The 12,479-nt window shown below is 44.5% G+C and overlaps 1 protein-coding gene across 1 annotated transcript in view; it reads left to right on the top strand.

Moving 5' to 3' along the window:
* Window positions 1-12,479, top strand: part of SMOC1 (SPARC related modular calcium binding 1) — a 153,004-nt gene that overhangs the window by 115,966 nt on the left and 24,559 nt on the right. Inside the window, exons 9-10 of the mRNA XM_054969947.1 lie at window positions 3,403-3,485; window positions 5,816-5,921. Coding sequence (XP_054825922.1) covers window positions 3,403-3,485; window positions 5,816-5,921 — 189 coding nt within the window. The remainder of the gene's footprint in view (window positions 1-3,402; window positions 3,486-5,815; window positions 5,922-12,479) is intronic.

Below are 12,479 nucleotides of genomic sequence, written 5' to 3'. Positions count from 1 at the left end.
TGATGTTTTCTTCTGCCTTTTGACTTGGGATGGGACATCTTGTTCCATCTTCTGTGGCTATGCTCTAAAGATGGGCTGGCATGGGCAGAAAGAGGAGAGTAGAATGTTGTTTAACCATTTCCCCTTGCTTTGCAAAAATTACTACTCCCCCCAATTGTTTTAGCTTTTGATGGAAAAAAGGAGAAAAGATAAAGACCCATTTCTCTCCATATTGCCCCCTTTAAAATTATCTTAGTTAAGTACTTAGCTCTACATAGCTGAGAAGAGAGCTGCCAGTTTATCTATGTTTTGAAGAGAATTAGAAGGTTTGTGGGGAACCATAGAGTCCTTATAGGATTTCACAATCTGCCAAGGCTCTGCTAAATGCCATACTACAAATGTGCAGGGCCAGTGCCAGGGTTTCTGGCGCCTGAGGCGAGATACCTACTTGCGCCCCCCCCCAACCAATTTTTAAAAACAGAAGAAATGTAGGAAAAATGAAAAGCACACAACTTGAAACTTTTTACATTTTTAATTTAATTTTTATTTCTTAATTTTAAATTTTAAAATAAGTGTGAGAACAACAATAATCTTTGTTTTTCTTATTGTGAGCCAAAAATCTACTTAGTGAGCAGAAACAGCGACTTGCATTGAAGTTTTAAGCACACCTCCTTTTGTGTGTGTGTGTAAAAAAGTTTCCCTCTCTCTTTCTTCCCACCTCTCTCTGAACCCAGAGACTCTTGGCAGTAGAAGGAGGGCTTCTCTTACCGGGCCTGCTTGGAGGAGAGAGATGTTTGGAAGGGGGAGACTGAGCTGAAGCCTTCTCTTTTTCTCCGACCCTCTCCAAGCCTTAAAATAATGATCACCTTTGTCAGAGATCTCTTTCCAGAACTACCCTCCATGCTCATCCTTCTCCCCTACCCTTGGGTTTGAAGTGAACGGCAGCTGACACTTAAAGCATGTGGTGTATAAATATTGAAATAAACTATTGGGGGAGAGGGGGAAGGTGGGGTGATATATGTAAACTAGGGAATGGGAGAAGGAAGGTGATAAAGAGGGGGGTGCAGTGCGGGGTGCTGCTCTGCTGGAGTGAAGGGGGAGCAGCATTGAGATCGGAGAATAGCAAGGGGGAGGGAGAACGAAAGGGAGAAGGGGGGGAGGAAAGTAATAGAATTTAAAACAACATTTTTAAACCCAACAACAGTGATTTGCTCCTACCTGTCGCACAGGGACTGAAAGGGAATTATGTGTGTCTCACCTCACTTCCTCCTTCCTCTGTGGCAGTGCACACACAACCAGCCACTTTCCACCAAAAGCAGCCCCCCCAAAAAAAGCCTGAGGAAAGGTGAGAAGTAGAATTGATGCTAGCCTGGGAGGGGGAAAGAGATGTACTAAAAGGAATGACAGGATTGCCCATTGGAAATAATGGGAGAGGCTTGAAGGCTCATTGGAGAAAATGGGAGCCAGGAATGCCAATTTACTTACATGGGCTCCATTGAAATGCATTACAACACAAAAAAAGAGCAAGAGTCCAGTAGTGAAGAAATGAGCTGTGGCTCATGAAAGCTCATACCCTACCACAAATTTTGTTAGTTTTATAGGTGCTACTGGACTCTTGCTTTCTACTTTCTACTGCTACAGACAAACATGGCTACCCATCTTGATCTATCAACAGAGGCCCCAGAGTGGAATGACAGTCCCTGGGAGAAGAATCAGTGGTCTAGGACTGGAATGGCAGTGGGTGTGGAATGACAGGGGATGTCATTCCAGTCCCAGAGCCCTGACCCTATTCCCAGGAGCAGTCGTTCCACTCTTCGACCTGTCATTCCAGTCCCTGAGCACAGGTTCTATTCCTAGGGGCTGTCATTCCACTCTGGGCTGTCATTCCAGTCCAAGAACACTTCTGCTACTCCCAGGGGCTGTCGTTCCATTGTGGTGCCTGTAATTCCACTCCAAGAATGCTTCTTTACTACCAGGGGCTCTCATTGCACTGCACTCTGGGGGCTATCCTTCCAGTCCCAGAGCACTGAGCCTATTCCAAGGGCCGTCATTCCACTCTGAAACCTGTCCTTCTTGTCCTGGAGCACAAACTCTATAGCTAGGGACCATCATTGCACTCTGGGGGCTGTCATTCCACTCCCAGAGTATTCCATGTGGTCCCAGAGACATTTATGGAAAATTCATTCCACATTTTCTTTGCAATTTTTTGTGTTGTGATGCATTTAAATGGAGCCCAGGCAAGTAAATTGGCATTCCTGGCTCCCATTATCTCCAATGGGCCTTCAAGCCTCTCCTATTATTTCCAATGGGCAATCCTCCTGTCATTCCTTTGAGTACATGGTGGGGGGGGGGGTGCGGAGAGCAAGAAAGAAAGGAGGGAACAAGGGGGACAAAAGGTCAGACGGGAGTTCGCTGCTACCCAGAGTGTCTCTTGCTCGTGGAAGCTTCACCCAAGGCTTAAACTGAGAGAGAGAGAGAGAGAGAGAGGAGGAAAAAATAAGGCAGAGAGAGAAATGTCCCTGTTAATGGGGCTGAACTTGAAGCTCCTCAGGCACTGGCTGAGCAGGAAGACAGGGCTGCCCTTCTGCACTCCAGAAGAAATGCCTTGCGCCAAGAGAGGAGAATTCCTGCGTGAGCACACGGAAGCGTGCACACTGCAGGGAATGCCGATCGTTAGGGGGCCGGCATGGCACCTCCTTCAGAGTTCAGCGCCCAAGGCAGGGTCCGCGTCTGCCTCAATGGAAGCGCCAGCCCTTCAAATGTGTTTTAATGAGTCAGGTGTGGGTCTCCTGGAAACAACTCGAGGAGGTGGAGGTGGTACAGTTTGGAGCTGCATGTGCAGTGTTCTGTTCACATGCAGCTCCAAATGGGTCATCTTGGGGCCATTTTGACTTGGGAAACAGCATGAGGAAAAGTAAGAGCCCTTCCTCCCATTGTGCCATGGTCCCAAGTCAGATTGGGCCCCAAAGATTTTTAAAATGGTGTTCCTCACACCTGCTGTGTGCTGTGGGGAAAGTGATCACATCCAGGGTACCCTCACCTGACTTGTTCCATTCTTCTTATGATCTTATCCCTTTTCAGCTATGAATGCTGGCCCTGGGGATTAGAGTAGATGTGCTCTGCCAGGACTGAAGAAAACTCTTGTTCTGGCCCTTCCAGGTTCCATGAGTCTGTGTTTCCTACCCTGTCAGTCCTTCTGCCTCATTCTGTGACGCTCGCTTCAGCTTCCTACAATGGGCAGACGAATAAGTGCTACAGGGCTAGTGCATGCAGGAGACAGGATTCCTAATGCAAGAACAGAATCTCCTGCACTAGCCCTGCTATTGGCCTAGCTGGCTGCTGTGGTTGCAGTGGGAGAGGACCGCCCGAGGGTCCCTGAAGTTCATGCCTTAAGAACATACTGCTTACCTCTTCATTTTCTAGATATGAGACCCCTGTGTGTGAAAGTGATGCCAGATCAAAGAGCACAGCAATTGATGACCCATTCAAGGACAGAGAACTTCCAGGTCAGAATTAATGTATTTGTTTTACTAGCACAAACTGTCTTGCCTATCCCAAGATTAAAAGCTAAGATTAGTATGAGTTGGATGATAGTTGGGAGTCCACTAGGGACAATTAGACAGTAGATTGGGCTCAGCTTAGTTTTATATCTGCGTTCATATTTGTGTTCTTATTATATTCCTCAACAAGCCCAGAAAATGTCTAAAAAGATCATTTTCCCCTCCTCAAGTTAAGTCTCAAATCAATATAGAAGTTATGTGGATAATGGAAACCACTTTTTCCCTGTTGACTGACTTGTCATCTGGCTTCTCTCATTTTCGCTGTACCTTCTGTTCACTCAAGAAATATTTTACAGACTCTGGTCAATAGAAACATGAGGAAGTTGCAAGTATGGCTGATAAATTATTCAAAGATTCAGTCCAGCATGCATGAATCCTAGTTTCTAATACTCGCTTATCATAGATGTATGACTAGTTGAGGGTAATTTTAATATATGCACTGAGAACAATCTGGTAATTATCTATTTTCAATCAGTACCCTACATTCCAGTCCTCAAAGATTCCCAAAGTATGTAACTTAGTGTTGATTCTACTAGAAATTGGGTTTGAGTCGATTCAGTCATGTCACTTTGAACAGAGGAAAACAAACGTTCACGCTATGGCTTGTGTCCAAACTAGTTCTTGCACAAGTAGAATGCACTTTGAATCATTCAAGAAGTTCCTCACAATTTCCACAGATTTCTCTCTCAAGATGCATCCTGGCTACATCCCACACTGTTCTTAAGGGTCCTATACCCCTACGGTCAGCTTTTAAGATAGCTGGGCTGCAGAAAATGGGAGGGAGGAAAGATCCACACCACTCATGGGTCTCTTGATCTCTCCCTGTGATTTTAAGGCATTTGTGTGGACAGAAATCCCGTGTTAACCCTAGTCTGTGGTGGTTTTGTGTGGTTGAGCTGTTTTGACCTTGAGGTCTGTTTCCCTTTGTTTTATTTTCTGTCTGGTTTGGTGGGCTTTTAGTGGTGGGGTTTCTTTCAGTACTGCAGCGAATGCAACCATGCCTTTTCTTCTGGGAATGTGTGATTGCACATTTCTCTGCAATGATCTAGGAGGCTTCCAGGTAGGCAAATCTTTAGCCCTTGGAGCAGCCTCATTATTCTGCATGTATGTATCACAGAAAAAAAGAAAATACATGTCACATTTTGGGAATTAATGAGGTACCAGATGGGGAAACCCACAAGGATTTGTGTGGGGCAGTTTAAATTTCCCCCACTATTTTCTCTTTCCCTTCACTGGCAGCCCTCATTCCCTACCCCCCACCCACTCGCTAATCTTCTTTGATCTACCCCCATCTTCAGCTTTCCCTCCTTCCCTCCCTCTTGCAGTCTATGTCTGGAAAAACTATGGCCCAGTTGTAACGTGAAGTACCAGCAAGGACTTGTTCTTCTTTCCCTCCTCCTGGCAACTCCCATATTCTCACCTTTCCCTGCTTCTTCCTCTCTTTCCCACCCTCCAACCTTTTATCTGTTCTACCTTGGCTATATTGATATTTATTGAATTCATTTATATCCCCACTTTCTCCACAATGGGGACTCAAAGCAGCTTATATCTTCTCCTCTACTCCATTTTATCCTCACAACAGTCCTGCAGATAGGTTAGGCTAAGAACGTGTGACTAGCCTAACCTAGTGAGTTTCCACAGCAGTTTGGGAATTTGAACCTGGGTCTCTCAGATTCTATTTAAAACTCTAACCACTACACAATACTGGCTTTTGTGGGGTGGCTGCTGTGAAAAAGTAGCAATCAACCAGTCCTGGGTGAGTCATGCAAGTCACCATGCAAGTGGTAGCAAGTTGCCCAGAGGCTGCCAGTTTGCCTGCCTTTGTGGGTCTGCTTTCAAAGGCCAAAACAGCCCTAGAAAAGGTCTCTGCCTTTTATTGACAGAAACCAAGACTTGAAGGCTGGCAATACTGTTGTGGTTGCCTAGCAACATCCACTGAGGGCAATCACTTCTTAAAGCTATAGATGCTGCTTCTATCATTTTGGAGGATTTTAACCCTTCGTGTATTTTTAAAATATATATTTTATACATTTTATATATTTCTACAGTCTTGCACTTTTTTCAGGTTAGTAGTAGGATCTGTCTTGTTTGTTCATAACCCTGGTCTCTGGACTTAATTATCCAGAGATCTGGACATGTTGAGAATTAGATAGATACACTATTTGAAAATGTGCAAAGTGTAGTAGCTTATACTGTAGCATAGATGTGGCCTTGGAGAAGGCAGGAATCTAATTTTTAGCTATATTTTCAAACTAACCTTTTCCTACCTTTTTCAGGCTGCCCAGAAGGGAAGAAAGTAGAATTTATTACCAGTTTACTGGATGCTCTGACCACAGACATGGTACAGGCCATTAACTCAGCAGCACCTGCTGGAGGTGGGAGGTGAGTCTGAAAGCACTCAAGCCAAACTGAAATGAGTCAATGATCTGTAGATGTTCTGGGTCTTCTGTTCTGACCTGTAGACCATTCTCATACCAGTAAAAAAATACAAAAGGGAGATTTCTGCTCCAGACTCTGTCGTAATAAACCCCAATAGCCATGCTCCCAAGGACCTGAAAAGTATCACTCTCTTTTTGTAAAAAGAAATGTCAACATATTGCTTTAATCATTGCCCTTCAAAGGACTGAAGAAAATCTTCTGGTAATTAAAGTCTAATTATTAGAATTTAGATGCCATTGATCTCTATTATTCATTCTCTGTCTCTCATTATTCTGAAAATAGCAGCAGACTCTTACTTCCATGGGGGAGGATTCTTTTTTTCCATTCCCAGATTAGCTGGAACACATGGGCAGATTTGCGCAGCATTTGATGGCAATGGTGAACATTTTTCTTGTCCAGACTCACACTGATGCACACAAGCCTAGTTTCCGCAGTCATGTAGGAACTTGATTTCTTCTTACTTGATGACTCATAGTTGAATGTCTGAATTGACTCCACTGACATGTGTAAGCTTTATCTGTGCTGTTTTGATTTGAGATGGTTTATTAACACAAGCAAGACAGCACTGGATGGTATTGCCTGTGTCTTTATGAACCGTCTGTTACGGTGCAAACCTAAGCAGAGTTGCCTCCTCCTAAGTCCATTGACTTTCAGTGCAACTGTGATGGTGGAATCCCCTGAACACTCTCCTGTGAGTAAGCCCCATTGAACAGACCTGATTAGGATTCTGAGTAGACATGTTTAGGCTTGCTCTCTGGGTCTCCTTCATGTCTCATAGTTATAAAAATGCATATTTTCATATATTCAATAAACAAACAGCCATCAGTTTCCCATGACAAATATTTCTGAGACGGTATAATCATATTTGATGTTGAGAATTTGGGGGAAGGATATTTTAATTTGATATTTATAACTTGTTAATCAGATTGATGGCTAAATGTTTTGTGAAATGAAGTTCAGCAAAGTGGTGTGATATTTCAGAACATCCAACAAGCAACACTAGAGTGCATTTCTGTGCTGCTGATTAAAAAAACCCTGATTCTTGTGCATACGTTTCAGGCAAAAATGTTTCTGTACTAGAAAATGAATTTTTCCCTTCCAAGCTAGAAGTGCCTTGAATTCAGTTTTTTGTAACTTTATTGTATCAAATACAGCAAGTAAATGTGCAGAAAAACTCTAGAGAATATCTGGCATCCTTAGTTATTTGAATTTCAGTCTCCATGCCATTATAAACAGCACTCTTAAAAATAAGCTTGAATGAGTTAGTAATTCCTAGGGAAGTTAAGAGAAAATCTGTAGGTTAAAATAAACCCTCAGACTGCTGATACCTTAGTTTTATGAAGGCCCTGGTTTCTACACCTTGATGTCAAAAGGGTTTCTTATGAGCTTTGTCAGCAGATGGTGAAAATGGATGGGGAAAAGAAGCCTTTTAAATAGCTCTCATGTGATGCAAACAGCAGTATTAGCTAAAAGGTTCTTAGTCATCTATTTGCCCTCTCATGATCTGGAACTATTCTGATGTAAACATTTTAGCTTGGTCTAACCCCAAATTTTGGCTTGTGTCTTTCATTTTTGCTAAAAAAAGAACAGGAATTATAGAAAACAATTGCTTTTTTTTAAAAAAAATGGTGTCATTTAGGACCACTTTGCATGTTATAGGAAAGATATAAGGTCATCATGATTTCATGGGCGTGCCTGATCTTCTGTTCTGTAATATTTGGAAGGTACTTGAATGTCTCAAAGCATGTGGTAAATTTGTCCCCAGGAGCCCTGGATAATTGCATCTCCCAAGGATGTGATTTCCATGTTTTCAGTTTTGAATGCTCTTCTGTTGATTTATGATGGGAGTAAGGGACCTACCTTCTATTGTAACATGAAGCAGCTTTTGATTTTTTCCTTCAGTCTTTCCCCCTCACATTTACAAAAGTACCTCTGGGAATCTCTTCAGACACGTTATCTCTTCTGTGTAGCTGGAAAAGGTGTAAAATCCACATGTACTTTGTCACATGTGCCCATTGCATATGCATCTATTTCACTGTATATGCATGAGGTGTAAACATCTTGTAGTGCCACATGTAAGTACTTTTCATGTAGGAAATCCATAGCATACAAGTTTTACAGTGCGATCCTAAACAGAGTTATAACCTTCTAAATCCATTGAAGTCAATGACTTAAAAGGTGTAACTCTACTTAGGACTGCACTGTAAGCATGTTACCACAGATTTCAGCAATAGTCTTTAGAATATGTGGCGTACAGGAAGTTAGATGAGTTGGTCTGTGGCTGTGATTCATATTATGTCAGCATTTAAATACAAAAGTTTTAATAGGAAAATTTTTGATCATAAGCCATGTCCATAAAATTTTGTTTTTTTCTGGATGCATCCTATTCTGAGGTTAAATTTTCGGTCTTTTTGCTAGGCAGAAGGCAAATTGAGAAAATAAATGAGATGTTTATTGCAGATTCTTTAGCATAACCATCTTTTGTTCCAACAGCAATGATTAACTTTGGAATCAAAAGACAACTGCATATATTAAAAAAGGAAACAAAAAGTAAGGAGTTGAAATAAAGATTATATTTTCTGGCTGATGTACGCTCTGCCTTCTTGAATCTTGATTACACGTTCAGGCCATTCCTGTAAAGAGTTCAGGTTTCAAAGAGTTCATTTGTAAGTAATAAGATCTAATAAGTGTTTTGAAAGTACTTTCCTACAAAACAAAGTAATTCATTTCTGTGTTAAGTTCTTAGTGCCTAAGTTGTAAACACATTGCCTGGAAATGAGATAAAAGGAGGATAAAAACTGGCAAATGGATATAAATGCCAAACAGCATAAAGAGCATACACAGTCACTTGATTTTTTTGCTAATCTAATTTGATGAGTTAATTTTTCCAACAAAACTATATTCCACATACATTCATACTGAATATCAATCGTAATTCTTGCTGTGGGTTTCTAATGTCGAGATATGATGGATCTTGTTATTTTTAAAAGTTATTAATGATTTATGTGCCGATTTCTTACTTTCCTTAGTAAATTAAAGCCTCTTTTGGATCAGTCATTAAATTTAATTTCAATTTTTTATTAATCCTATCATATATCAGATTCCAAAAAGTATTTTTAGCAGCCCTGCCATATCTGGAAAGTCTTTCCATTATCTTAATTTATTTTTAGGTCAACTGTAGCGTACACCAACATGGTCAAGTGAAAGTGAACATTCATGTTTTTGTAGTTTGGAACTGCTTGCTATCTGCAGCCATTTCATCTTACATGCGAGTGTTCGTGGCATAGGGGATAAAGAACTGGGTCAGATTTTAAAGTAGTAATCCTAACAGCTCAATACTAAGGGGGGGGGTGCATAGGGAAAGAACTGAGGCTTGCATGGGCGTAAATGGCTCTTACATTGACCTAAACCCCTCTCCACCGGTGCCCGCCCGAGGTACATTACCACAGACGGGTTGCCACCAGTGGGCACACTTGGCGGCCAGGCAGAGGTGCAACTATGGCACAAGTCCCCATGCTGGTGTGAAAGGGGATGGGGCAAGGCATGAGTTAGTCCACTTCCAAACCTACTCCAGGCCCAGGAATGCCCCCTGCAGTGGTGGAAAGTTATGCCATGAAAAAAGCAGGTGTAGCCCATAGGTGCCCATTGAATGAGGGAAACTTACACCCCTCTCCCAGCACCCAGCAACGCCCCTGTAGCCCGAAGGAGCATAGAATGGGAACTACCAGGGGGCCAATCCACGTGTACTTCTGGGGTGGGCGAGCCCCCCTCCCTGCACCCAATCACCTGCTTACGCACCCTACAAAATATCCGGCTGCGCTGCTTATGACCTCAGGTAGGTGAGCACACAGCCAAAGGCTCTCCCTGTCTGCCTTCTGCCGTGGAGACTGTGCACGAGGTGGGAGAGCTCACTAGAGGGGAGAGCTCACTAGAGGGGACTTAGCAGGAAAACTGGGAGAACTTTGCACTCGCAAAGTCCAGAATGTCTGGCTAACTAACAATAACCACTCAAGTCTCCTTGCAGGTTATCTGACTGAAGTTCCTGCTCAGTAAGGAGCAAGGGAACACTTACACGTAAGAAGGAGATGGGGCAGTGGCTAACCCCGCTCACTGATTTGTGCCGGCTGCCCCCTCACCTGAACTTGCCTGACCACTAACCTATTCAGGTGAGGCTCAATGGGGGAAGGGATGGTGGCGGCAGCCCCTGCCTGCCCCAGAGGCAGTTGCCCAGAAAATTACTCTTGACTAGGTGTTTTGTAACTACCTGTTGACTTTCTCCTTTAAAGCTAAAATCACCCCAAGGCAGGGCCCTTCCTCACCAGAGGGTCATGCATCATCTGGTCGCTAGCTGCACCTGTGGGGCTGCCACTGCTGCTCTCTACTATGTGCATCTTCCCAGATGTTGGAGTGTGGGCTTGTCCTCGGCCATGGAGCGGGCTGGGTTACTTGCAGCACATGTGTCTCTTTCCCTTGCAGGCATGTCGTGACTTGTCCGGGAGACGACCTAGCATGTCTGCTTCAAACCCAAACCCCAACCCCACCCCCCACCCCGGTAATCCTCTGTGAGCACCATTCAGATTCAGCCCAGGGAGCAGTTTCCTAAGGCAATCCACATCTCAGCCTCGCCCCTGAGAGTGCAGAATGAGGGCTGCGCAAACTGCCTTGGCTCCCTTTCCAGCCGGGGGGCACTGGCACTTTTTCCAGTTTAATAAAACATGTTGGAAAAACAACAAACTGCTGTGTTTGCATGCTTGCCTGACATTGCCAGTAGCCGGCCCCTCAACTCCCTGTTGGAATATCCTCTCACACATCCCTGCAAATGTTTCATGTGGCACCCCGTCCAGTCTCCCTGCCCCCTTCCTCTCCTCAATGTAACTTCAGGCAGTGGGGTGGGAATTGAAGTGTGGCCCATGAATGTCTGTGGGGGGGTGGCACTGAGGACTTTCATTCTCTGATAGTCTGAGCTGCTGGCATCTGTTAAGTCAGGAAGATGGTCGCTGCATATGGGAAGTTGCTGCCAGCAGGTGGGGGTGTAGTTACTGGGCATCCCCCTCCTTTTTGCCATTTGTGGAAGCAGGGATGGACTTGGGAAATCTAGCATGGGGAGGGGCTGTCAGTCCACGTCTTGCATCGTAGAGATGCAGTGATGTATTCAAGTGGTGCCGCCGCAAGTTTGTGGGCACTTTTCATTCCCCTCATTTCCAAACGGCCTCCCGGCCTTCCACGTGGTTTCCAATGGGCATTCCTGTCACTCATTGAAGGACCCGCCTCCCCCCACCTGCCTCTCCAGAACCTGGGGACTAATTAGGGTTGCCAGTCTCCAGGTGGTAGCTGGAGATCTCCCAGAATTACAACTGATCTTCAGGCAGCAGAGATCAGTTCCCTCTCTGGCCCTACTTTTCAGGGCAGGGGGGCACCTGTTTCTTGTGGTGGTGGTGGCGGCAGCAGCAATGAGGGGATTTGCTGGCATGCTGAGCTGCAGCCACCATCCAGACCCTCATCAGAAATGGGGTCTGGATGGGCAAGAGGGTGGGTGTCCAATCTGCACCTTCAGTGTTACCTTTGCCCCCTCTCCCCAGCAGGGATGTCTGCTCCCTGCCAAGGGGGTGTCGGTGAGCAGCGGAGATCGCACCCTCCCCATTGGCTGCGCCTCTGCTTGCCCCTCGCCCACATGCGCAGCCATTGGCTGGTGTGGGCGGGGTTGTCAGGAGAATGGCGGGCAAGTGCTCTTGCCTGCAGATGTGCCTCACCTTGTTGAGCTCAGCCGCCAGCAGGACTCTCCGGCAAAAGTCCATAGGGAGGAGTGGGGTGGCACCGCATTTACATCCACATACGAGCGACGGTGCTGTCTCATAGCTTAGGATTGAACTGTTAAACTTGATCATAAACAATTATCAGTTTACTAGAGAAGTGTTAAGGATGGGGGTCCTTATCTAGTGTCTAGCTTTCAGTGTGATAAATACAAGTTTTGCTGCATATTGTCAGTTTCTGTTCCATGGATCTTCCCAAAAATATCCACACCGATCAGATCAGGCAGAGACAGATTCAGTAAACGGATTTTTTAAATTCAGGAATCACAGTACAACCAACTAACGTAAAGCAATTGCCGAGAATTACTGTTTAACTGTAACAATGCTGACTATATACTCCTTGCCCCTCCCTTTTCCTATGGAACGGAACTCTTGGCTCTGACAGCCTTTCAACACTAGAAAACTCAACTGCAACTACGTAACTTCTGCCTTCTGTGCCAGGCGGGTTAACCCCTGTCTGACACATATAAATGATACAAGCTGTGTGTGTGCAGCACTGAATCAGCTGCTTAGGCTGGAAGATCTAATATTTTACTAATATTTTATTTTACAGTGAGGTTATTTGGAACCACTGTTCTCTTCTGCCACTCTCGACAACCTTCCTCCTCCTTCCCTTTTCTTCATGAATGAATGTTTCTATCTTGATAGTGGGACTGGAAATTCTCTCCACAGAGAGTTCTAACAAATGTTT

The sequence above is a fragment of the Eublepharis macularius genome, chromosome 2 (assembly GCF_028583425.1).
Source record: "Eublepharis macularius isolate TG4126 chromosome 2, MPM_Emac_v1.0, whole genome shotgun sequence".
Classification (NCBI taxonomy): domain Eukaryota; kingdom Metazoa; phylum Chordata; class Lepidosauria; order Squamata; family Eublepharidae; genus Eublepharis; species Eublepharis macularius.
Note: the sequence above shows the minus strand (reverse complement) of the source record. Positions and strands in the feature narration are given on the sequence as shown.